General features: G+C 40.3%; 1 protein-coding gene across 2 annotated transcripts; it reads right to left on the bottom strand.

The window, feature by feature from the left end:
• Positions 1-2,717: 2,717 nt before the first annotated feature.
• Positions 2,718-19,577, bottom strand: LOC120736732 (cysteine-rich secretory protein LCCL domain-containing 1-like). Of its 2 annotated transcripts, none has more exons than XM_040037021.1 (15): positions 18,827-19,577; positions 18,172-18,469; positions 10,456-10,574; positions 9,834-9,966; positions 9,369-9,484; positions 8,913-9,013; positions 6,742-6,909; positions 6,598-6,658; positions 6,417-6,483; positions 6,201-6,331; positions 6,042-6,085; positions 5,886-5,958; positions 5,560-5,629; positions 5,143-5,276; positions 2,718-5,021 (listed from the first exon to the last, which is right to left on the bottom strand). In XM_040037021.1, the coding sequence occupies exons 2-15, from the start codon at positions 18,436-18,438 to the stop codon at positions 4,970-4,972; spliced, it is 1,536 nt and encodes a 511-aa protein (XP_039892955.1). In that variant the 5' UTR covers positions 18,439-18,469; positions 18,827-19,577; the 3' UTR covers positions 2,718-4,969. The 2 variants fall into 2 exon arrangements, with proteins under 2 accessions (XP_039892955.1, XP_039892954.1); XM_040037020.1 differs by having other exon boundaries at positions 18,810-19,576.
• Between the last annotated feature and the right edge of the window lie 4,665 nt (positions 19,578-24,242).

The following is a 24,242-nucleotide window of genomic DNA, read 5'->3' on the forward strand; positions in this document are numbered from 1 at the left end:
GTGAGTATGTGTGATAACTATTCCTATCCACCAAAAAACAAATGTCAACAAATTTAAATGTCATTTTTTTGTCCCCTTACTTCTAAGTTCATCGAAGAGTTCAGACGCATCACCACAGTTTCTTTGGTGGAGACATTCATGCTGAAATGAGTACACACCAGGTCTTTTGCAGCTTATGCCTGCCAAAGGAGGAGCTGCTGGTTCCAAGATGAGACCTCTGCTGGACACTTTGAATGACGTATGTTATTTGACTTTTTTTTTTACAAATATGTAATTATGGAGGGCTGCAGTGGGTAGCAAGAAGAAGGTCCTGGGTTCAAATCCCGGCCCAGGGTCTTTATGCATGGAGTTTGCATGTTCTCCCTGTGCATGTGTGGGTTCCCCCCGGGTACCCCGGCTTCCTCCCACAGTCAGAAAGCATGGCTGTTAGGTTAATTGGTCTCTCCAAATTGTCCTTAGGTTTGAGTGTGTGTGTGCATGGTTGTTTATCCTGTCTGTCTCTATGTTTCCTTGTGATTGACTGTCCAGGGTGTACCCAGCCTCTCACCTGTTGAAAGCTGGAGAGAGGCATCAGCCACGTTTTTGTTTTTAAGTAATTCAGTCTTAATGTAAGTAAATCACTCGACTTAGTCTTTTCACTAAATTGTATCTCCCTACAGGCACAGAGCATTGAGAAGAAAAGGGATCTCCTTATCTGCTGCCTCATTAGCTACCTCGGGGAAAGACAAGAAGATCTTTTTCATGACTGCCAGGTTTGTCATATTCATAACAGTTTACTTATTAACTCAAGGGATCCTAATGTTCTTCTCTCCTGTCCTCTCCTATCCCCTGTTCTCCCCTTCTCCATTCATCTTCTGTCCACTCCCCTCTTTAGATCAACTGAAATATATTGAAAAAGCATCTTAAATAAAATAAAACGTGTGCATGCTTTTTGTTTCTTTCTTTTTAACACGTAGGAATGTGAGGATTACACAGACAATATGATGAAGGTGATCGTGATCCACAACATCATGGCTGAGGAGGATCCATCAGATGTGTCTATTGTGATTGAGGGAAACCGAGTGATGGAGGGATGTGGAAGCCGAACAAAGGCATGTGTACTGCTGATGGGACTGATATATGCCCTCAACCTCGAATATCCGAAGGAGCTGAAGAACACATCTGACACTTTTCAAAAACTGTTTTTGGAACTTGACGGGGCCAAACTACTGAACAAGGTCCACGGCCTCAAAAATAAACTTATGCACACACCTTTCCCCTCTTGTTCCCAGAGGACATAGCTTGATGGAGCTGTAATTTTTCTTCTGACAGCAAGCACAGAAACTATTGCATGTTGGCGTTAGTGTTCTGTTCCATCTATCCATATGTTTGATAACGTACATGCACAGAAACAACCTTGTAGTTTCTGTGCTTTTGGCTTTTAAAATGGACTGAGTGGCCTTTGAAAGTGTTGTCTGCATTAGCCGTTGTGTTGCACTTTATTCTGTATTTTGAGATGAGGAACCATTTGAATATCTTTTTTGGGGGGGTACATTTTACCTTATATGAATAGGTAATGTTTATCAACTGATAATAATTAAATTTTATTACTAATTATCAGGTATTACCAACTAGCAAACAAGAGATAATTTTACCTAATTTCAATGAGTAAGTAGCTGTTGAATGTATACATAAATATGGGGTAAATTTTACCCAATTTAATTAAGTATTTCATAGCTTTTTATTGAAGTTATTTTATACCCAATATATTGAACTAAATCTACCCCCAAAAAAGTCAATGCAAACTGTTACCTCAGATTTATTGGGTAGATTCTATAGATGACTTCTTACAGTGAAGCAGTCAGACAGTTTTTGTTTGTTTTTGGCAGTAACTCAAACACCGATTGGTTCTAATTACACTGAGAAAGCAAAATGATCCCTCTTTATATATTGGTACTCTACATATTATGTTAGACATGTACAAATGCAGTGAAGTTAATGTGTGTGAGTTGGCTGAAATGTTTGCCACTTCATACTGAATGCTCCCTAAACATTTCTAAACACTATAGTAGGCCTTTAAAGGCTGAACCATGATGTAATAGCCAGAAAATTACCCTTTTTTGGGGAAAATTGAGTATTTATTGAACCATTTATTGAATAAAACAAATAGGTAAAAAAATCATATCATTTAATTTTTGGGGGGTTTAATTTTTTTTGTTCAATTTCTTTCCTTTTTGGTGGGGGTATCACATCGCTGATGCAGGAGTCTGAAATCTCGAAAATATTTCAAATATGATGCACTTGGCTTTAAAGAACCAGATGTCCAACCTTTGCTTAACTGACAGTCTGGTTGACTGTCTAAAAAGCCTCTCTACTGCTTAATAGACTGTTTGGCTAAACGGTGGCTATTTGTCTGACCCAAATAAGCATCTATTTGACTGGCACAGTGGATGACTGACTGAATGGCCTGTTTTTGACTGACAAGCTGAGTAACCGACTCGAGCAGTTCACCGAGGTCCTACACCAGCGGCCACCTCTGCAACAGAGTCCTGTGAATTTTAACAGCACTGTGATGCTTGGCTTTTCTCTCCAGGATACCTGGACCAAACCCAGTAAGCAGGTTATAATCTTGCTTCATAGCTGTTTCATGTAATTATACATTCTGAAAGAGGTCATGTCTACTTCTAGGTGCAGCTCGCAGCAGTTCTGTTGTACCCAGTCTGTGTGCATGATTTAAAACTTTTGTTGTAAAGCAGTGTTTTGCGTGTTTTCCTCATATAATTGTGCATCTTTGTCTATATGAGTGCAGTGTGTGTTGCTTTTTAGATGTTTTAAGAGGCTGCTGACCGGGACTTATCAGCCGGAGCCTTAAAACCCAGCGCCAGTCCAGAGGAAGGAGCGGAAATGCACTCTGGGAAGTGAACCGATCGAGATCAACAAAACACAAAGTTGGTCTTTGTGCATGTGGCTGCTAGCACAGCGAGGGGGCATGAGTACATTGACATCACAGAGCTGAGATCAAACACTCTAAAAACCAGAAATGATAAAGAACCGCGAGCGAAAGATAAAACCTTTAACACGAGCTAAATGCCAGACTTCCTCTGTGGCATTTGGAAATGGGATATTTTTGATTTCTCTTTTCATTCTTCAAATGAATCCAAAATTAACTTTAAAAAAAAAAACACAAAACAATTTAAAGTATTAACAAAAATAATATTTTATGTGTTTATTCTCTTTTGCACACACCCTCTTTCACCAAAACCTGTCAGATTGACAGGTTGTTGTTAATTCTGTATTTCAGTAAGTGCTTTTCTTATGTTTAAAACATGCATAAGCCAACCGGTGGATAAGATCTACTGGCTGGAACTGAAACAAGCACTTTTCTCTTCCTCCGTGTTCCCTTCAGTACCCGGAAACACCCACAATTTGCGAGAAAGAAACTTCTCTCAAGTTTTCTCAGCAGCTGAATTTGAGATGATGTTGAAATGTTAATGCCTGCATTCCTCAGGCTATCTGGAAGCTGAAGGGACTGATATTAAAATAATGTGGCCACTCAGCCACATGTTCACAACCATATGTGCGCAAGAACTGAAAACATGTGTAATGTAATACAATGTAAACCCAGGAGCAGATTTAACTTGGGGTTAGCAGGATTTACACACTACAAGGTTGCTGAGTCATTCAAGCTGAATGTTTTTTAAGCACAAAAGTCTCTAATAAAGTCAGAGAATGACACAATATATACTTTTGTACATTTTTAATACTTTTTAAGAATTTTTGGGAATTAAGATTATGCCATGCGCATTCCTGGCCAGCCAGGTCCACTTATAAAAATGTAAAAAACAAAACAAAACCAAGAGCTAGGAATGCAGAATAAAATATAAAAATATATGTTACACATGCACACATACAATATTTACAGTCATATCAACATATTCACTCTATGGCGAATATAAAAGCTTGAGGGGCAGATGCATGTTCTGCATACAGAAGCTGTTGTGGCAATTACTGTGCATTGACTTGCATGGCTGTTAAATTGTACATTAAAAAGAGGAGAATAGCAAGCGTGTTTTCAGTATTATTTACAACATTATATACAAAAATATGTAATATCCATGTTAAGTGTGTATATTAACACTATAACCAGACAGAATATTTGGAGACCCCAACCAGACGTATCAGAAAACCGAAACGAATAATAATTTCTGTGCCAGTGATGAATGCTGCTCGAAGTATTGTGTCTTTATGTAAACTCTACGATTCTCTGATGTTAATTCAAAATTGTATCATTATTTAAAATTCCTTTCTGTGCATGTTAAACTGACAATATGACTTCAGCATTGTGATAAACTGATACATTTATGCCATGAGGAACCCATTTTGCATATTTGAAGGACTCTGTATTTAAGATTTGTAGACAGTATGTGTAATAACATATATATGTTTTGGATTTTTTTGTCATTTTATACTTCATTATCTTATATTATGTTAATATGGCCAATTTGTTCCTCCATATACACACCTAGGACTGACTAAATTGAAACAGTGTTTTACCTTCCTTTTTTCTATATAGATGTGATGCGTGCGCTTTTTAAATTAGTCAGCAAACACAGCTGATTTTAGTCTTTTTAAAATGTCAAGCTGCTGGAAAGGTAATAAATCTGATGCTTTAAACACAGCTTTGAAAGCTAAAAACAGCTTGTCGTGGTATCATGTCTATGGTCAGCTCAAGATGTTCAGGGAAAGATATGAGACAGAAGACATCATTTGCCAAACATCCTTTGCTACATTATTACTGGACAGTGATTCAGTCATGGCCAAAGATAGAAGCAAAGCCTTGAGTTACACTTTTAGTGACAGTATCAGTAACACTGATGTGCTCACTGTAGGAATGTACATAATTATAGGTTGTAAATTGATAATGAGTAGGTTTGCTGGATTTGAAGTGGATGAAGCTGGATTTGAGGGTACTTTGTCTTTTGAGTGGTTTTCAGATGACTGCAAACACTCTGAAGGCTTTTCCTCCTGTGGGGTTTGTTAGGCTGGAAGAGGAAAAGCAAAAAGGACACGTTACATGAAAAGCATGGACCTTTAAAACAAAACATCTCTCTACATGCCAATCAAATACGCACAATAAAATTCCACGCTTGCATGAGATGTTACCTTTCTGAGGTGATGCCATTCTGATAGCTGCCGCTATAATGCCTCTTCTTGTCCACTGGCATCACATCAAGGTAACCTCCTGACTCGTTCTTGATCACTCCAGCATGAATGGCCGCTCTGCAGATACTCGACTTCTGGATGGGCCAAGACAATGAGTCGTTAGGCAGAAAAGCACCTCTAACCTATCAGCATTATACTGTGGCACTCTGTGTGTTCACATTATCAAATGCAGCTGCTTGTGTTGTTAAAAACTGAGCAGAGGTTTGAATTGCAACAGTAATTAAGGCTGCATTAACTTCAGGCCTTACAGATGCAATGCATTTGATATCTGAGTGTGAAGTCTTCTGGTTTATCTTATAAGTTAAGTAACAAATTACTATTGTTACCCAAAGTGAGGACAATAATGCAAAAACTTACATCTGAGTAGTATTTTGTCCCAGTAACTCGTGCTTGGCTCTCACGCAAACAGTTCCTAGGACAATACAACCTGGGGAAAGCCAGAGCTAAGGTAAGGTTAAAGAGCCTGTTGTTTCCAGACAAAACTTGACTAATCAGCTCAAATTTAAACCAGTTTTTGAAAAAGAAAAGAAAAGAGGAAGAAAACTATAAATGGTAAAGTACGCACCAGTTGTTAAGACAGAAATTCAAAGATGCACAAAAATGTATGTATACAGGTGACAGTAGTGACACCACTTTTACCTTTGGTGGTCATAAAGGTCATAGCTGTAATCAACACACGTTACCTGGGACAGTGTCGTACAGGTTTCTTGAAAGGACAGAAAAGCGCCACAGTGGTATCACATCTTACTGCCTTGACTGGGAAAAAAAAACAGTTGACAAAGCACAGCAAAACAAATGTGCTACAGTATTTCTGTGGCTATGAGAAATGAACTTCTTACCAGGCACAGACTCAACTTTAAAAGAATTTGCACTTCTGTTTTTCCTGTAAAGTTGACACAAATGGCAGTAAGCCTGATGTATTATAGCCATCCATCACAATTAAACAGCCAAAGTGTGAAGCTTAATAAATAGACATAAATACAGAGGCCGAGTCATACCCAATGGATTGAATACCATTCTTGTATGACTTGGTGAAATGTTGTTTTCTGCCCAGTCTGGTCACATCGATCCATCCTCCATCATTGTCAATAACACCAAAGTGTAGCGCAGCTCCACACACACTGGATTGCTGGATCAATCACGCAAAGATTGGTTTATACAAAATAATAATAAATGAAAGAATACATCGAGTGCTGTTACTTGTGAGTTTTTACCATATCATAGTATCCAGTCCCAACTACTTTTCCAGGCCTTTCAAGGCAACCGGGTGGGCACTCATATCTATGGACAGAAACCACAGTAAAGTGAAGATCATAGTGGTACTGAAGCCAAGTCTGTTTCTACTAATCATCTGTGTTAATGATAATAAGTTCATCTATACACATCATCTTCTACCTGTTACAGGTTGTTCCCTTGCACTGATCCCTCAGCTTGGTCTCACAGTCCACCTGTTGGCCTTAAGTACACAAACTCGTCAGTATTAATATGGTATTCATATCTGTTACTCAGGGAGCTATAGTAATAGGAGTTCATCCTTACACATCTGCTCTGTGCTGACAACCATGTCTCTTTCCAGGTTGTCACTGGGCAAGGTGCTTGGTGCCTGGGCCCTGGGTCGGGGCTCTCCGTCTCTTACTGGTTCTGGTTCGGGTTCAATGTAATTGGTCTCCTCAATCTCAGGAGCCGGACGCCTGTCAACACCTCCGTCTGAAAACACAGTCCGTTGCGGTTATTCAATTTTTAGGAGCTGAATAAATTTTTTGGTGCACTTTTCTGATTGTATTAGTAGTAGTAGGATGTCCTAGGATGCTAAAGGCGTGTGCTGCTGAACTTGAGGAGCCGCTACAACGAGTCTTCAATCTCAGTCTGCGACTGGGGAGAGTGCCCGCCCTATGGAAGACATCTTGCATCGTCCCGGTCCCCAAAAGGAACCGGCCCGATGAGCTGAATGACTTCCGACCGGTGGCACTGACGTCACATCTTATGAAGATTCTAGAGCGGCTCTTCCTCAACCTCCTCCGACCACAGGTACAACATGCCCAGGACAGGAAAAGGCACGGTCAGGATCCTGTTTCTTGACTTTTCCAGTGCCTTTAATACCATCTGGCCCTGTCTGCTCCAGGAGAAACTAAACAGGATGCAGGTGGACCCCTGCCTGGTCGCTTGGATCTCCGACTACCTCACTGACAGACCACAGTACGTCAGGCTGAAGGACATCACGTCTGACACTGTGGTCAGCAGCACAGGAGCACCACAGGGAACTGTGCTGTCCCCTCTTCTCTTCACCAGTGTTGGTCAAGTTACTTGAAAAAAGTAATCAGTAACTAATTACTGATTACTTCCCCAAAAAAATAATCCCATTACTTTACTGATTACTTATTTTTAAAAGTAATTAATTACTTAGTTACTTAGTTACTTTTTAAAAACACGATTTACAACCTGAAGAGGTGATAAAGCGATAGATCTTTCAGCCCAATTCTACTTTTTCTACATAATCCATCATACAAAATGGAATCAAATGGAAAAGTCTCTTTTTAAAACTTGTTTTATTAGTTTTAATCTTTTAACTTTATGCATCAAGTAAAAATGTAATTATATGCAACATTCTGTGACTGGAAGAAATTAGTTTAACATTTAAACCTATTTTCTGCACATTCCAGCACATAAAATAAAATAGTTTTTGTGTTTACACTCAGTCTTTCAAATAGATGCAAGTAAAACACAGCAGAAAATAAATAAAGTCAAAGACTAGCAGTCCTGTTGCTCTATTTTCACCTGTAAAGCAGGAGTAGGTAGGCGGAGGTTTACCCTGGTGCAGGTGTGCCGCAGCAGTCAGTGGAAGGATACGGCAGTTTCTCTGTGAATTTCCCATTACGTCGTAGCTACTCGGTGCTTGCTCGGAAGTTTAGGGGGTTTTTTTTGCTGTAAAAAGAAGTTTTCTTCCTACGCAGTGAACAGCGGACGCTAATGTTTTTGTCACTTTTTATGGAATCAAACTCAAAGTAAGGTCAGTACTTCCATGCTTTAAACGCTGCACGCTCATACTCTCTCCCACAATCGATATATGATCCATTGTTGATCTGCAGACAGCTGTTGTCACGAACGTCGCACTCGCTTACGTCACTGTCATGAGATATTCTTGCAAAAAAATCACGGTTTTAGTAACGCAGCGTTCCTACGGGAAAGTAACGGTAATCTAATTACCGTTTTTGCAATAGTAATCCCTTACTTTACTCGTTACTTGAAAAAAGTAATCGGATTGTAACGCGTTACTGCCCATCTCTGCTCTTCACCCTGTACACCTCTGACTTCTGCTACAACTCTGAATTATGCCACATTCAGAAGTTTGCAGACGACACGGCCATCATGGGGTGTATCTGGGATGATCAGGAAGAGGAGTACAGAAGTCTGGTGAGGAATTTCGTCACATAAACCACCTGCAACTCAACACCTTAAAGACCAAGGAACTGGTTGTGGACTTCGGGGGGTCCAGACCAGGTCCACTGCCAGTTCAGACAGAGGGAGAGGAGGTGGAGGTGGTCAACACATACAAGTACCTCGGGCTGTGGGTGGACAACAAGCTGGACTGGTCATGCAACACACATCACCTGTATAAAAAAGCCCAAAGCCGACTGTACTTCCTCAGGAGGCTGAGGTCTTTTAACAACAACACATGAATTATGTACAAAAATAAATAGGCAATAACCCACGTTTATAGCAGAGGTTGTCCCTGCATCCCCCACCATAGCTCGCTGGACAAGCAGAGCAGGGAGTCCCATATTTGTATGGAGCATGACCCCACCAGTTGCCCCTGGAAAAAAAACAAAAACAAACAAAAGAAATGATAATACTGATTTTTTATCACAGTTGTAACCTGCCAGGAAGTGCAGAACCTTTTGTTGTATATTTCTTAGCTTTTCTTCCATGTAAAGAAATTAAAATATGTAAGCAGTAGGAACAAAAATCAAATAAAGTAACTGCATGCCTTCTGGCCTTTGCAAATTTCTGTTATTGCTTAATCATTTTTGTGATTGCTGATGACAGACCTGTGTCGTGAGCGACTCACTCATTAAAAATGATGATGTTTACCTCTGACTCCTCTCTTCTTTCACTGAAGCAACATGGAAACATTTTCTAATGTGTTCATGTCCTGGGTGAAAACTTACGGCGGGGAGTAGTTGCAGACCAGATAGACTGCTTTGGCCCAGATCATTCCCCACACATTCATGTTGTAACACACGTTGATGGCACAGCCAATGCGATTACTGGTCGCCCACACCAACTAAACAAAAAACAAAACACACACACAAAAACAGACGATGTGAACAGAGTTGTATCATGTAACAGAAAAGGCAGTGGTAATTATGGGTTGTAGTACGCATTCACAGTTATATAATGTCATATTTTACTCAGTTTTGTGAGTAGTTATAAATAAATATTCATTTTAAAGCAAATAAACAACCTGGTTGCACAAATTTTCTTGGTTAAATTTAGCTCATTCCTCAAATTGTAATTGCAATTAAATAGAAGAACTTTTGATATCCCAGATATTTTTATACCAGTAAATATGATTTTGTTAAATAAAAGAAACATATGATCACTAGTGACTGTATAACTTCTAAGACAATTACCTGAGTATAATGAGTACAAACAGGTCCCGAACACCTGAATGGACAGTGTGGGTTGCACTCCTGGGCGTAGGGATAGCTATAATACCTCACCTCATCATACCAGGCCTGGACATGGTAGGTTGGGGGCCGGTCCCTGATGTGATAGAAAAAGTGTTAAAAGTATAATAGATGGATGAAGCTACTGTCACGTCATCCACTCCTGAAGTCCGTTCTGAACTTGAGATGAAAGATTTCTTGGTTTGACATTGGGGGTCTGACTGAAACCACCTGATTGGCTTAAAGCTGGTCAATCCCAAGTCATTAGCTAATGAACATCCTCCTGTCTTAAATAAAATTTACAGAGGTTTACAAACAGATTTCAATTTTTATTCATTATGACCCAAAATAAATGACTGAATAAACTGAGTAGGAAATTGTTTACAGATGTCAAGACAGAACTGATTCTACTTTACCACTTTTTAGCACTGGAGGGTTACGATGTGAGCTGTTAAACTGCATTTAAAAGTGTACATTTAACTTTAAATACACTGTATTGGAGACAAAGATACGTCAAATCAGAGCTGTCAAACATGTGACACAGAAAGGACAGAATATTTTAATTGCTACACTTCCCTGCACGCACCTGCCCCAGTGTGCTCCGAGGTTTTGGCCTATTTGTGTCAGCATGTGACTCGGTCCATGTTCCCATCTGCAGGTGTGAGCCCAGTGCTCTGCACTTCTCTCCAACTCGTAATCCCATACCTGAGGAGCACACGCATTTTTCACCACAAAGATTTCAAGAAACACACACACACACACACACACACACACACACACACACACACACACAGACAGGTTGTTGGATAAAAACGTTACCGCATTTGAAAAAAATGTACTTAGAAGTTTTCCTTTTAAAGTTAGGGCAGCTAATATTTTATTGCTATTATGATTTGAAAGAAATAACGTAATATGTGTTTCATCTGACCACAGAGGTTTTCCATTTCCTGCAGCCTAATTTACATGGATTTACATTTTGGGGGGGATTTGAGAAGGAAATTATGTTCTGGGTTTATAGTCTCCTGTTAGTGGTTTGATTTTAAAGTCCCTGTATTTATGACTTTTTGTTATTTCATGCCTTTAGCCCCTTGTTTTGTTGATGACATGTTTCTAAGTTCTCTTTTGTGTTCCCTTCTCTTCCTCCAGTCTTGTCTCTGTGTCCGTCTTTAGTGTTTGTCAAGTTTGCACGTTTAATTCTGTCTCAGAGTTAATTGTATTTCCTGTTTTATTTTGATAGTCTCTTGTCTGCCTTTCCCTCTCTTGTTAGTCCTGATTTGTTTCTGCTGTGTTTCCCACCAGTTTCCTCTCGATTTTTATTGTCCTGATTCTACTCTTGCATTCTGGCTGTATGTTTCCCTGATTCATGTTTTCTAGTTATCTGTGTCCCTGGTCCTGCTCTGCAGTCAGGAATACTATGTAGCCTTGCACGTAAGAGCAGTAAAGCTGCTTTTTTAATTCATTCCTGCCTTCCAAGTCTTGCATTTGGGTGGACACACTGCTTGCCACACAGCAGTTTCATGACATAATTAGTTACACAATGTTCTCCAGCAGTTTTCTTAAGTACCACTTAAATTTTCCAGCCTTTTCTTGACCTGTCCCACTTTTTGGAGATATGTTGCTGTTATCAAATTAAAAATGATCAAATACTTCTTTCTTCGGTTCAACCATTTGATATATTTCTATGCTCAATTGTGAATAAAATACGGCTTTATGACATTTGTAAATCATTGCATTAAATGATTTACACTTTTCAAAAGGGCCCATTTTTTGAGATTTGAGGCTGCCATAAAAAAAAAGATCTAAAAGTAACCACACAAACTTCATGTGAAGTGTTATTTCATTTCACCTCCAACATTGACCTGGTCTTTACTTGAAAGCACTGTGGCTGTATGCATGCCTCTTGCAAATTTGACACCATATGGTCAAAACGAGGCCTATACACTCTCTAACACACACAGACACACACATGAGAGACCACCACATCAACTGACAGCTTTGTGCTACTATTCAGTGCGGTTGTTTCAGCTTGTTTCCAGTAAGTTCTGGCCTCATAAAACAATCTGAGAGTTAGAAAAAGCAAAGACCCCCCCCCCCCCCAAAAAAAAAAAAAAAGTAACTAACAAACACAGGAGCACAGAGACTTTTTGTTTTAAGGACTGATGCCATCTTTTCCAGAGAAGCTTAAGAAAATCAGCTGAAAATACCTGAAACGTACTCCCATACCTCTTATTTTAAAGAGAGCAGACTGGGGGCTGCGCAATTTTAATGTCGCGGCAAAGTTAATTTACTGTTGACTCTGTTGGGGAGGGAGAAGAATAGGTGCAGTGTGCAGTCTGCTGGCATACTGTTTAGTTGCATTAGAGCTATCGCGCGTCAAAACTAATAGGATAATGTTTAAGTGTTGAGTTGTAACTGCTTTGACCACCATAATACGTTCCATATGTTTAGGCTAAGGCTAACACACTGTTGCACATTGTAGTGCTAGTTGTTGTTCATGCCTGAGTGGAAAAGTGATATTTGGACTGGAGATTTTTGGGAACAGTCCAGCTTTGGCTGATAGATATACAACATAGAGAATTCTTTAATATTACCTGTGTGGCATCGTTTTCAAAGTTTTCTTAACATGATGTTGTAAATGTTAGAATTCTCATGTATTTTCAGTTCAAATTAAGTATTCATATTGTATTCATACAATATTAAAACTCCATGTTGAGAGCATGTTGCAGTAATGTGTGATAAGACATGATATGCAATAATGCACAAAAGTCGTTAGCCACCTCGTTTTGTTTTTTAACTAGAAAATGAGAGATAGATGCAGCACCATCTATCCACCCAGCCAACCAGCAGAGAAGCCCACACTTCCCTAACCTGGCCACCTCCTGCAGATATAATGGGGGTGGAGGGGTGGGAAACCTAATCGTTTGCAAGCCAGCTGACAAATATAATCTCTCCATGTCCCGAGTAGGCCCCGGGGATAAACCCAGTGATTTATTGAAATGTGCAAAAACAAATAAAAATACAATATATAAGGCAAGAATCTTCATTTGACTGGCTTTTCAGAATTGTACAAACTTGAAAAATAAATATTAGGTTTGCCCTTTTATTCTTTAACACAGCTTCAATGCTCTTCTTGTAATTCCTTCAAATAGTTTTTGGAATAGTTTACTAGGCTTAAAGGAGATTATAAAGCTCTTCTTAGAAGGTTGTCTACCTTTTGTTCCGTCAAAATGATCCCACAATGCTTCATTTAGTTTAATTTGACCGGTGATTTAAGAGAGAGCAACATATGGTGTGCTCAGATACTGTTGTATCTTGATCTCAAACTTGTACATGCTTTAATGTTTCCCTTCATACTCTTTGCACTATTTGAACTATCCTTCTGTCCCCATTAAGGAGCTTTTCTCCTGTTTATCACTTCTTGTAAGGAGGACCAATATTGTTGAGTTTTGTAGATGAAACTTCTTTGTTCCATACACGTGTGTGGAACAGCGCAGGCACGCAGCTCTGATAGACAAGCTTTATACTGCAATGATTTTAGAAAAATAGAGCATTGTTTCAGTGAGGTGTAAGGGTTCCACGACTTTTTTCATCTGTACCATTAATGTAACAGCAGAATGCAGTCTCCACATATTTGGCTGCCAGTGCCACATTGTTGTCTTCTCACAGCCACAGTGCACAGATGGAAATAAGGTACTAATTTACAAAAATGAAAAGATTCTCTTAGATCATTTAAACCTAAAAAATAAATACTTTTATTTAATGGTTAACAAACACATAACACTGAATGAGACAAGCTGTAGGAGGTCTGGGAAATTTTGACTATCAGGCACTTCTGCCCTGCATTGATCTTAGACATCAACAACGCACAAATCTCGACCTTTTCTGTTTTCTGCCGCAGAGAGTAATGGTCTGTGTCGCTTCATTATTCTCTCCATTTGTTATTTTCCTCCTTGATTATCCAGCAGAGAAGAAGATAGACTGCTGGCCTTTGGAGAAAGGTCACCGTAAAAATGAGCAGTCTTCTTTTGCATTCCAAAGAGCATTAAGCTTCTCAGCTACAGCCCCATTTCCAGACATTGGCCAGCACCACCTCTGCAACAGAGTGCAAGTGCAAGATCTGCATTCTTACAGCAGTACATTTGGGAGAAAGAATACTGCTGCAGAGAATATTACTGAAGAAGAAAACAAAAATAGATCCTTTTCTATTGAAAGGTATGTGTAGCAGTATGTGTAAATGCTTGTTATACAACCTACTATATAAAGTCTCTTTGATTGGGGGAACGTTTAGGAAGTTTCAAAAAAGCACCAAAATCCTGCAGTTGAAAAACTAAATACTTGGCTTTCATCAGTCCTCTTTCTTATAACGACATCACCACAAGTAACAATATCCACTGCTAAAGAAACATTGGATTAGTCCACATAAAACATTCACTGTATCGCCAAAAGTTTCCTTTCACTCATCACATTCACTGAATTCAGATATTCCAGTCACTCTCTAAGTGGTAGGCCAACTAAAAGACACAGAGCAGGTCCAGTGGATGTTGAGGCACAGTGCGCAGGGGTCACCAACGTTCTGCAGTCAATCGCCACAGACCTCCAAACTTAACGTGGCCTTCAGATTAACTCACCAACAGTGCACGGAGAGCTTCATGGAATGGGTCACCATGACCAAGCAGCAGCGTCCAAGCCTGACATGACCAAGCACAATACAAAGTGTTTGATGCAGTGATGTAAAGCATGTCGCTACTGGACTGTAGAGCAGTGGAAGCTTGTTCTCTGGAGTGGCAAAACATGCTCTTCCATTTGGCAATTTGATGGATGAGTCTCAGTTTGGCGGTTGCTAGGAGACAATACTTGGCTAAGCGAGCTGAGTCAAGTGGAGAGTTTGGTGGACAGGGATTATGGTGTGGGGTTGTTTTTCAGAAGGTGGGCTCACCTCCTTAAAGAAACTCTTAATGCTTCAGCGTACCAAGACATTTTGCTCCTAGCTTCATGGGAACAGCTTGGGGATGACCCTGTCCTGTTCCAACATGACTGCACACCAGTGCACAAAACAAGGTCCATAAAGACATGGAGGAGTGGGTTTGGTGTGGAAGAACCTGACTGGCCTGCACAGAATTTTGACCTCAACACCTTTGAGATGAAGCCTTCCAAGAAGAGTTGAAGCATTTATAGCTGCAAAGGGTGGGCCGACATGATATTAAACCCTAACCTTAACCCTTCGAAAGCGTGTGAAGACGGATGAGTAAATACTTTTGGCAAAATAGTGTACACTGGCACCACCGTGCACTATGAGATATGCGAAGGCTCAAATAAAAACTAATACTGGCTTGGGATTGCGTGAGGTGCGATGAAAGAAAGAGGAGGTGATGGGTAGGGATGGGTACCGGTGTCCGGTGCCACGATGGCACCGGTTCTGACATAAACGGTAGTAACCAGACCGAAAAGCAGCGCACATTTCGGTGCTTTATTTCGGTGCTTTTTTTTCCTGAGCTGTGATACACTTCTAGCCAATCATTTTACGTTTCCGAGGATAGTAGGCGGGTCCAGGTACGTACGTTTTTTTAGAGCAGAGCTACAGATTAAAATGCCCAAGGCGAAGCGGTCAAAAGTCTGGCTGTACTTCACAGCAAAAGATGCAAACTCAGCAGCCTGCAACAAGTGCTTTAAGCTGATACTGTGATACTGTCAAAGGAGGTAACACCTCAAATCCGATGAAACACCTGGCGACGCATAGCGTTTTTTGTTAAAAGCCGAGAAATGCGCCGTATTTGATAGCTTGCTGCGAGACCTCACACCGAGCACATCTACTGCGGGTGTGGTGCCTGTTATCGGACCCGGAGTTAGCAACATCCCCCCAAAAACACGAAGAGGAGAGTCCTGGCTCCTAGCCCTGCCAGTGTAGTGATGTAGTGATGATGATGCAGCAGCAGCCGTTCTTCTCTGCGTGAGTAGCTTAATGTTGTTCGGGTGCAATTTACGTTGAGTAGGCTAACCACGTTATTACATTAATGCATGTAAGGTGAACTAGCAAACATCATCATAGCTACATGCGGCTGTCTTCTTGTTTCATGGCAGATGCTCCCTTCACCCTGGCCAAAAAGGCTAAAATGACCAAAGAAAAAGAGGGAAACAGTTAAACATGAGAGGTTTTTGGACAAAGTTTGTGTTTTTTCCATTGTTTAAGCACTGCTTCCAGCCAAGAGTGATACCATATATGCCCCTATAGTTGCAGAAAAGGCTAACATTGTTATCTTTTTACAAAAACCAGCTGAACATGAGAGGTTTTTGGACCAATTTTGTGTTCTCCATTCTTTAAGCACCGGTTTGAGCACCGTTTAAGCACCGGCACCGTTTCAAAAGTACCGATTTGGCACCGGTATCGGATAAAACCTAAACGATACCCATCCCTAGTGATGGGTTTGTGAGACAAAGTGGAGGATGCTAAAGAAAAGCCTGAGAGAAAACTTGTGAGGCTGACGATCAAGTGAGTAGGACTGAGAAAAAGACTCAGCAAGAGGAGAAATGGAGGGATAGAGCAAGGAGAGGCTCAGTAGGAAGAGGAGGGAGGGAGGGCAGGATAGTTGAGGTAGAGGGCAGGAAAACACTGCGGGGGTGAGAGCTGGACCTGGGCCAGGGTCAGCAAGGGCGGGCAAACAGGAGACAGGAGGTGGAGCAAGCCAGACGGTGGCTTTGGCCTGCAGAGCTCGTTTTCTCTCTTTCATTCCCTAATCTGATGTCTTTAGCTGGCAGAGTCAGGAAAGTGCCTTTTTATGAAAAACACTTCAGTGTAACTAGAAAGAATAGCTGGAAAGAGACCTTGCTTCTAATCTATTCTATAAAGATGCATCATTTATAAGGTGTGCTACTTGTAAATACAGACTATATGTAACTCAAGCAAGCTTGCTTAGTGATGTCCATCCACAGACTAACTGTACAGGTGCATCACACATACCCACATACCTGCAAATCTGTACAAGAATATCACTCAACAAAACTGATGCACAGGATTCTAGAAGTGGATGTTAGTAAAAGTAATCACACAGCAATCCATATCATTTGTCAGAGACTTATGGGAAAGACAAAGACAACTTATAGACTATGAAGACCAAAAACACTTCGACTTGGTATCACGGCAAAATGTATAATAGACATGCCAATCCACTGTGTCCATTTCACACTTTGCTTCTTCAAAACGTGAAATATACATGCATGCAGAAATTGCATTATCAGCAGGGAGAGATAAAATATTTAAAGCCACAAAGTTGGTACTGCGTAACAAATGTATGAGTCCTTACTATAAAGCTGGGAGGCTAACATCTATATACATATAAATGTAAATGATGATTATTTTCGTGTTGGCTTGAAATAAAATATCTTCCTCTGCTGCTACTGCAACTTCTGCATTCATTTCATGTTTTGGAGAGCCAAAGCATGAAGTCTACATGGTGGACTGGTGCGTCTATTACACGCTTTGCCATCATATCAGGTTGAACAGTTATGTTGTACAGTTAAGTGACTAAAACTAGCTGAAAGCTGACCTTTCAGACAAGTAGGAAGTTATCTGAAAGGTCAACAAAGCCTTAATACTTAACAGATAGAGATAATCACCACTACAGCCCTCTGCATTTAATCATTAGGTGTTATTAATCTCTCCCTCTCTCACAGAGGGTCTTCGTCCTGTCTTCTCTCAACCGGTCGCAGCAGATGGCTGCGCCTCCTGAGCCTGGTTCTGCTGGAGGTTTCTTCCTGTTAAACAGGAGTTTTTCCTTCCCACTGTCGCCAAAGTGCTTGCTCATAGGGGCTCATTGTTAGGGTTTTTTCTGTATGCATTATTGCAGGGTCTACCTTACAATAAAAAGAGCCTTGAGGCAACTGTTGTTGGGATTTAAATAAAATTGAACTGAACCACTGCACTTATCAAGAAGGTAAGAAATAAATCTACATAGACTATCAAGCTATAAACGTAAGCTATAGAGCTATGGAGTTTTTAGCTTCAGAAAAGCAACAATGAAAAGTTTAATTGCAGTCTACCTTAATGTCCTGTCATACATCACACAGCATATTGACACATTTACAAATCCAAAACGTAACCACATTTCTTTCATTAGCGATTACTGTAAGGAGGGACAGCATGCTTGTTATCAGTACTAAATTTAATCACGACCCCATATTCATGAGAGAGTTCTAACTTCAAAGTGTAATTAATATTAGTACTATTTATCCTTTTAAGCAGTAGAAAGAACTGTTAAATATTCCACAGTGCACTTGGCCTACAGATAGCTGTGTCCTCGGTGCTCACCATGTACTCCATGTTGGAAGCAGGAGGGTAGACCTGACCCCGCAGTTTGTTGTGCAGGTCCAGGATGAGGTGCATGTCTCCCTCGCTGATGGCCCTCCTCCCTCTAGGCTTGGCCCTCCACCACTCCTCATCTTTGTTTGTATACTTGTTCAGGATGGACTCGAGCCGGGTGGAGTTGGTGAGGGCCAGGGCCTGGATGGTTGTGTTCAGGCAAAGGAACAAGATCGCTACTCTCAGCAAGCCAGGGAAAACAATAGACCTCCTCATGATGGGGAAAACACTGATGCTGCGAGGAATACTGCAGGACAGACAGTGCAGGTTATTAGCCTGCCTCAGACTGTGAGAGCAAAGCCTGAGGGCTCAATCAAAATGTTTGTTTTAGCTCTTATATCACAGCTCCTATTAATAACATTCCTTTACTTATTAATGGGATTCCCATTACTAAAAAGTTACAGTACTACTGCATGTGCTAATATACCCAAAAGAAAAAAATATTAACTGTTTATTTAGATAACATATTTTAACATAAGAAGAGAAGTACTAAAGAATAATAAACACATATTCTCTAGGTATTCTCTGCCATGGGAATATAAATAAAAAGTGTTTTTTTAAAATAGCTAAGTGTAGTGCCAGTGTACCTCTAAATTGCGCCAACCTTTCTCCCAGGTGTAATATTCCTAGAGTTAAGCCGTCTGTCGTTCACTGGATAATGACAGTTTTCCAATCCAAGGAGCCTTTAAATCCATCCATCACACGGATTGAGCGCAAGCAGTCCGGTCTACAACTCTGCAACATCCACTCAGGACAGAGAGCTCACACGTGTGTTCAGGTACCTGTTGGATACCGTTAGCAGCGGGCTGCACGGGACTGCTGCGCATTTTGCGCTTATATGCCAAATTTGCTCTTAGCAACGTGCAACGCAACGGACCACGCCTCTGCGCACCCACTCGCTCACACTCACACAGACCCTCACTTACACATCCACACGCCGGCAGGGGCGTGCTGGAACTCCAGGAAAGATCTATTTGAGGAGGCACCTGATCGTATCAGCAGTGACGTGAAGGTGACACGAAGGACGTTAGGAGAACGGCCCACTCACATGTTATGCACATTTTGAAACTGTATCGATGAAAAACAATAATTATCATGTGGTAAAAATGTGCTGTGAGGCATTTAAGGATTTTCAGTCATGGCTTCCTATATAAGAAGATACCGACCATCCTTTGTATCTGTGTCCAGCAAAGAAAAACAGATGCTGATTATGTGCACTGTTTGCATAAACTTTGAATTGAGCGGTGTTTGAGCGGGAGGCTTCACTGCTATGTTTAAGAACGGCATCGGCAGTAGCAGCCAGCAGGGTGGCCTCTATTCCCCTGCGACACGACCACAAAGCACTGATTCATCTGCCTGAACACACACACTAGAACAGCTGTGAACGTTTGTGCGCTGTGTATGTGTGCGCGCGCTTCCTTTAAGCAGACATTCTCTGTTCCCGATGTTCATCATTTGATAACTTATTATAATTTTTAAAATGTGGCAATAATGAGGCAACAAAGGCCACGCCTCCTTCGTTGGTATGTCTGACGAGGCTGGAGTGGAGTTGATAGACGGGTAAAATGATGCTAATTATTTAGGCATTAAGCTTGAAATATGGTACCCGCACTGCAACGAGAAGACCCAGGAGCCACTATTTTTGTATCTCTTTTTTATATTACGTGCTACATGATATACTGCAACACATGTCGATGCAACATGAGGACTGTAGTTGGTTTATTTAAAATTGCCCACATGTCAGGCCAAGGTAAATAGGATCTAATGACTTTTCTGTTTATTGGCCATCATTCTCACAAGTCTACATCTGAAGTTGTTACCATAAAATGATTCATTTCTTATTATACAAACACTATATATCGTGTAAACAGGGCTTTGACTTCAGTTAAATCCAGCCAAAAATAAACATGACATCACTACAAAGGTTTATATCAACAAGTGTACAATTTAAGTTTCGCTGAGATTTCAGGCATTTTGTTATCCTCTGCTTGTATCTGCTGCCCCCTCCTGGATACAGCGGAGCGTTTAAGACTTGAAAAAGATCCAGAGATCTCGAACAGCTGACCTATTTTAACAGTGATAATAATTTTTGCACATCAGGTCATCTCACATATCAAACACGCACATTAAGCTCATAGCTCTTGTGCACATAAATCTATTAAATACTTATATTTTTTTTGTCTCCATTTATTTATTCATGTTATTTGTATTTATCTATTTGTACATCTGTGTGTGGACAGCAGAAAAAGAATTACCTTGTACAGAGAAATGCTTTTCTTTGTACACATGACAATAAACGCTTTGAATCTTGAATTTTGAAAAGCCTCTGTTACAGTATGTAGTGACTTATTGAGAACTTCAAGTTTCTTGCCATTAGGCAATGACAGTATAAACAAGCTCCTTATGTGGTTCTTGTGAAGTAACTCTCCAAGCAGCTCTCTTTGGCCCTATACTAAAGATTCAGAGAACGAGAGAACATTGATGCAACCTGAATTTACAAGATTTTGGATGATACATTTTTTGTAATTTTGCCTCTACACCAGTTACTGTTGTGGGTTTTAAATCAAATAATCAACATGTGATTGAAGTGCAGATTTTCAGCTTTACTTTGAGGGATTTGGCAAAAGTATTGCATTGACTGTTTCAGTAGTTGAGCCATTTTTAAACACAGCCCCACATTTTGAGCTGCTCAAAAGTAATTGAACAAACTAATATGACTGTAAATATTAGGATCCTTTTAAATACTTTGTTGGAAATCCTTTGCAGTTAATGACCGCCTGAAGTCTAGAACCCATGGGCAGCACTACATGCTTTGTTTCCTTACTGCTAAGCCTTGGGTCATTATCTGATAGTAGAAAAAACTATCATAGATAAATTGTTACTTCGTACACCTCACTATTGACAACAAGTTTCAATTTTTGTATATAAATAGTATACATAATGAATTAACACACTGAAATATTTTTTTTTTTTGTAGTTTTGCTGCTGTGGTTCAGTCTTAATGGATGCAAGCTCAACTACATGTGAGCTAAGAACTGCACATCCTGTTATTGAGATTTACACTATGTCGAACTCCCAGTAAATTTTACTTCCAGTAAAGCCACACTAAAAGCAAACCATCCCTTTGTTAGACACCCCCCCCCCCCCCCCCTCCAAAAAAAAAAAAGGTATTCTACAAAATGTGCAGCCATTTAATTTGTTTATTCTTTTTGGTGATGGTCTGTGGGATCTGCTGGATAGCCATGTGAGTGAGGACAGTCATAGTGGAAGTACAGAGATACATGATACATCCTTTAATTCCCTGGACAGAGGATCCACTCCAGGACAACTAATGGCTTTTAAAGACCATATACCCACACCTCTACCAACTTGCAGTGCAGTTTCTATGCACTCCAGCCTCTTCAGTTTCATGCAAGAGGATTTTCTCTGAGCCAGGAGGCATGACCTACAAGAAGAGAAACAGACACGGCCCCCCATGTTGGCACAGTGGAACAACTTCTCTTCTTAAATAAAAAACAAACATGATCACCTTAAATGCATAATGGTTTATGTCATAAGTTCATAAGAACTTCTTACCTGTTTATAATCAGGTCTACCCCCAGGTCAAAAACATATGGAAATTTGGCCAATATATTATTTATAAACATGTAACTGGACAGTTTGACACAGGTATGAGTATGTGGAGGGAGGACCTCACAGCACAAGCAAGTTTGATCAATAAATCAAGTTTATTAAACACATGCAGGAGCAGGAGACTCACTTGAACTTACTTTGTGTTCCTCCACCTCGGTTCCATCTTAATCCCCTCCTCTCCCCCATCTCCCTCTCTTTAACTCCTAACACCTCTCCCATCTCGCTCCCCTCTCTCCTTCTCTCTCTCTCTTTTTCAGCCTCACCCCCCAACCAGTCCCGGCAGTTGACTGCTCCCTCTTTAGCCTGGTTCTGCCATAGGTTTCTTCCTTTAAAGGGAGTTTCTCCTATCTCAGAGGAGATTGTTAGGGTTTTCTCTCCTCTGTCTCTTTCCTCCTTTCCATCCCCCTTTTACCTATTTTTTCTTCTTCTTTACCCCTTTCTTTACAACCACCACCATTTCCTCCATCATCTCCCTAACCTGAACACAGGTTAAGGAGATGGGGTGGAACAATAAATAAAATTGGCTACATTTTACATGTGACAGATCAGTGTCTTCATTCAAGAAAAAGTTGTCTTAAGTATAAAAAGAAGAAATGGGTAATAGCTGCATGTGTGTTTGTGTGTGTGCATAATCTGTAAAAAACCCCAATTCTTTGATCTTCGGGCTGAAGGAAGAACAACACTTGGTATTTAATGCTCAATCAACTATCACTTTAATCAATACAATTTTCTTTATTCCATACAACACTTTGAGCATTACAAATGTCCGGACGGGACACAAACTCTTTATAGCCTCGGCCCCCACAAAAGTCACAAACATTCACATTCTTCAGGCTTCCTGTTTTTTCTCCTCCTGTGTGAAATGGGGCAGTATGTTCTTTTCTCTTTACAATCAGAAAAGCAAGGCCATGATTCTATGCAAACAGTATTTCTTTATAAATCAGCAATATAAGGTATCATAAAACATAAAACAGTGTAATTCATTCGCAATAATAAATCAGCAGTGTAGTGTAATACAAATCAGTGTGCTAATTTCACAACTTCTAAATCAGAAGTATAATGCAAGATGCTTGGAGAAGGGAGATCCAAGAGGACATAGATGAAAATGACTGGAACCAGGCTTGCTTAAAAGCACAAAAACAAACAATAGACACACACTTTAAACTACTGCAATATAAATGGCTCATGAGAACCTATATAACACCTGTCAAGCTTCATCATATGTCCGATGATTTTCCAGACATCTGTACTAAATGTCTAGTTGAAAAAGGAACTCTTCTTCATTGTCTGGAATGTCCTAAAATCCAGGAATTTTGGAAAGACATGATCAAATGTCTGTCTGAAGTGTTTAAGGTAAAAAATCCCTTTAAAAGGTAAACTCTGTGTACTTGGAATATATCCAAGGGAATTTAAGCAATCGGAAAAAAGAAAATTACTGGACTATGGATTACTTCAAGCCAGAAGAGCCATTGTGCTATGTTGGAAGAGTATGGATGCTCCCTCCATGGGACTCTGGAAGAAGGAAATTGCAGACTTTCTAGGCCTGGAAAGACTAACATATATTGCCAAGGGCAAACAATGGGACTTTGTGAATATGTGGAAGCCATATATGGATATTTTAGGGAGTGGAGTTGAAGGACGTTTATGAAAAAGAAGGAAAAGAAGAAGGGAAGGAGGGGAGAATCTTGTTTATCCTAATTCCTTGTATTTTTGTATTACTGTGAAAACTATGCCAATTTCTACATTTGAATATGATGTAGGCAGGTTTGATGTATGGATGGGTGTGTGAATGTGAGGGTGTTCAAATATTTGTTTGTATTGTACAACAGAAAATTTCAGTAAAAATATATGGGGGGGGGGGGAAGAAGTATAATGCAACATAAAACAGGGTAATGACTCTACAACACAGAGATCAACAACCACTGTCTCTCAAAACTAGGTGCCTGCTGATTCCTCTCTATCCCCAGCCTCCCTATTTCAAGTCCTTGCTGCCCACTTCTTCACACTCTGTGTTCTCCTTGAAGGAATTCAATAAAAAAAGAAGAGAAACAAAAACAAAACAAAAACTATATTTCTCTCCCTTCCCAGGGCCCTATTTCAGGAAGCCGGTTTAGTGCAAACTCTGAGTAAGTATACCCTGAGTTAACGAAAACTCTGGTTTTTCGGTTTCACAAAAGCGAGTTTAGATTAATTCTGAGTGAGTTACTATGACGACACACTCCGTGAAGCTAACCTGCCCCCTAGCAGGTTTACTTCAACTAACCCTGACTGTCTCCGCCCCTTTGTCAGAAACCTGACTGTAGGAAGTGTCAGACATGGCGTGCCCCTCCCTTGAAGAGCCAGTAGATGTTGAAGCCCAAATTCTCCGCAGAGCTCTCCGCCGGGAG

This window comes from Simochromis diagramma, unplaced genomic scaffold (genome assembly GCF_900408965.1).
Source record: "Simochromis diagramma unplaced genomic scaffold, fSimDia1.1 OVJJ01000630.1, whole genome shotgun sequence".
NCBI classification, from domain to species: Eukaryota; Metazoa; Chordata; class Actinopteri; order Cichliformes; family Cichlidae; genus Simochromis; species Simochromis diagramma.

Bases quoted from the DNA above. Each gene is read 5' to 3' on its own strand.
- LOC120736732 (XM_040037021.1), bottom strand. From the start codon at position 18,438: ATGAGGAGGTCTATTGTTTTCCCTGGCTTGCTGAGAGTAGCGATCTTG. The intron at 9,014-9,368 runs GTAAGTTTTCAC...TTTTTTTTCCAG, and splicing joins GTCTGCAACTACTCCCCGCC to GGGCAACTGGTGGGGTCATG. The intron at 5,959-6,041 runs GTAAGAAGTTCA...TTTTTTTCCCAG, and splicing joins TAAAGTTGAGTCTGTGCCTG to TCAAGGCAGTAAGATGTGAT.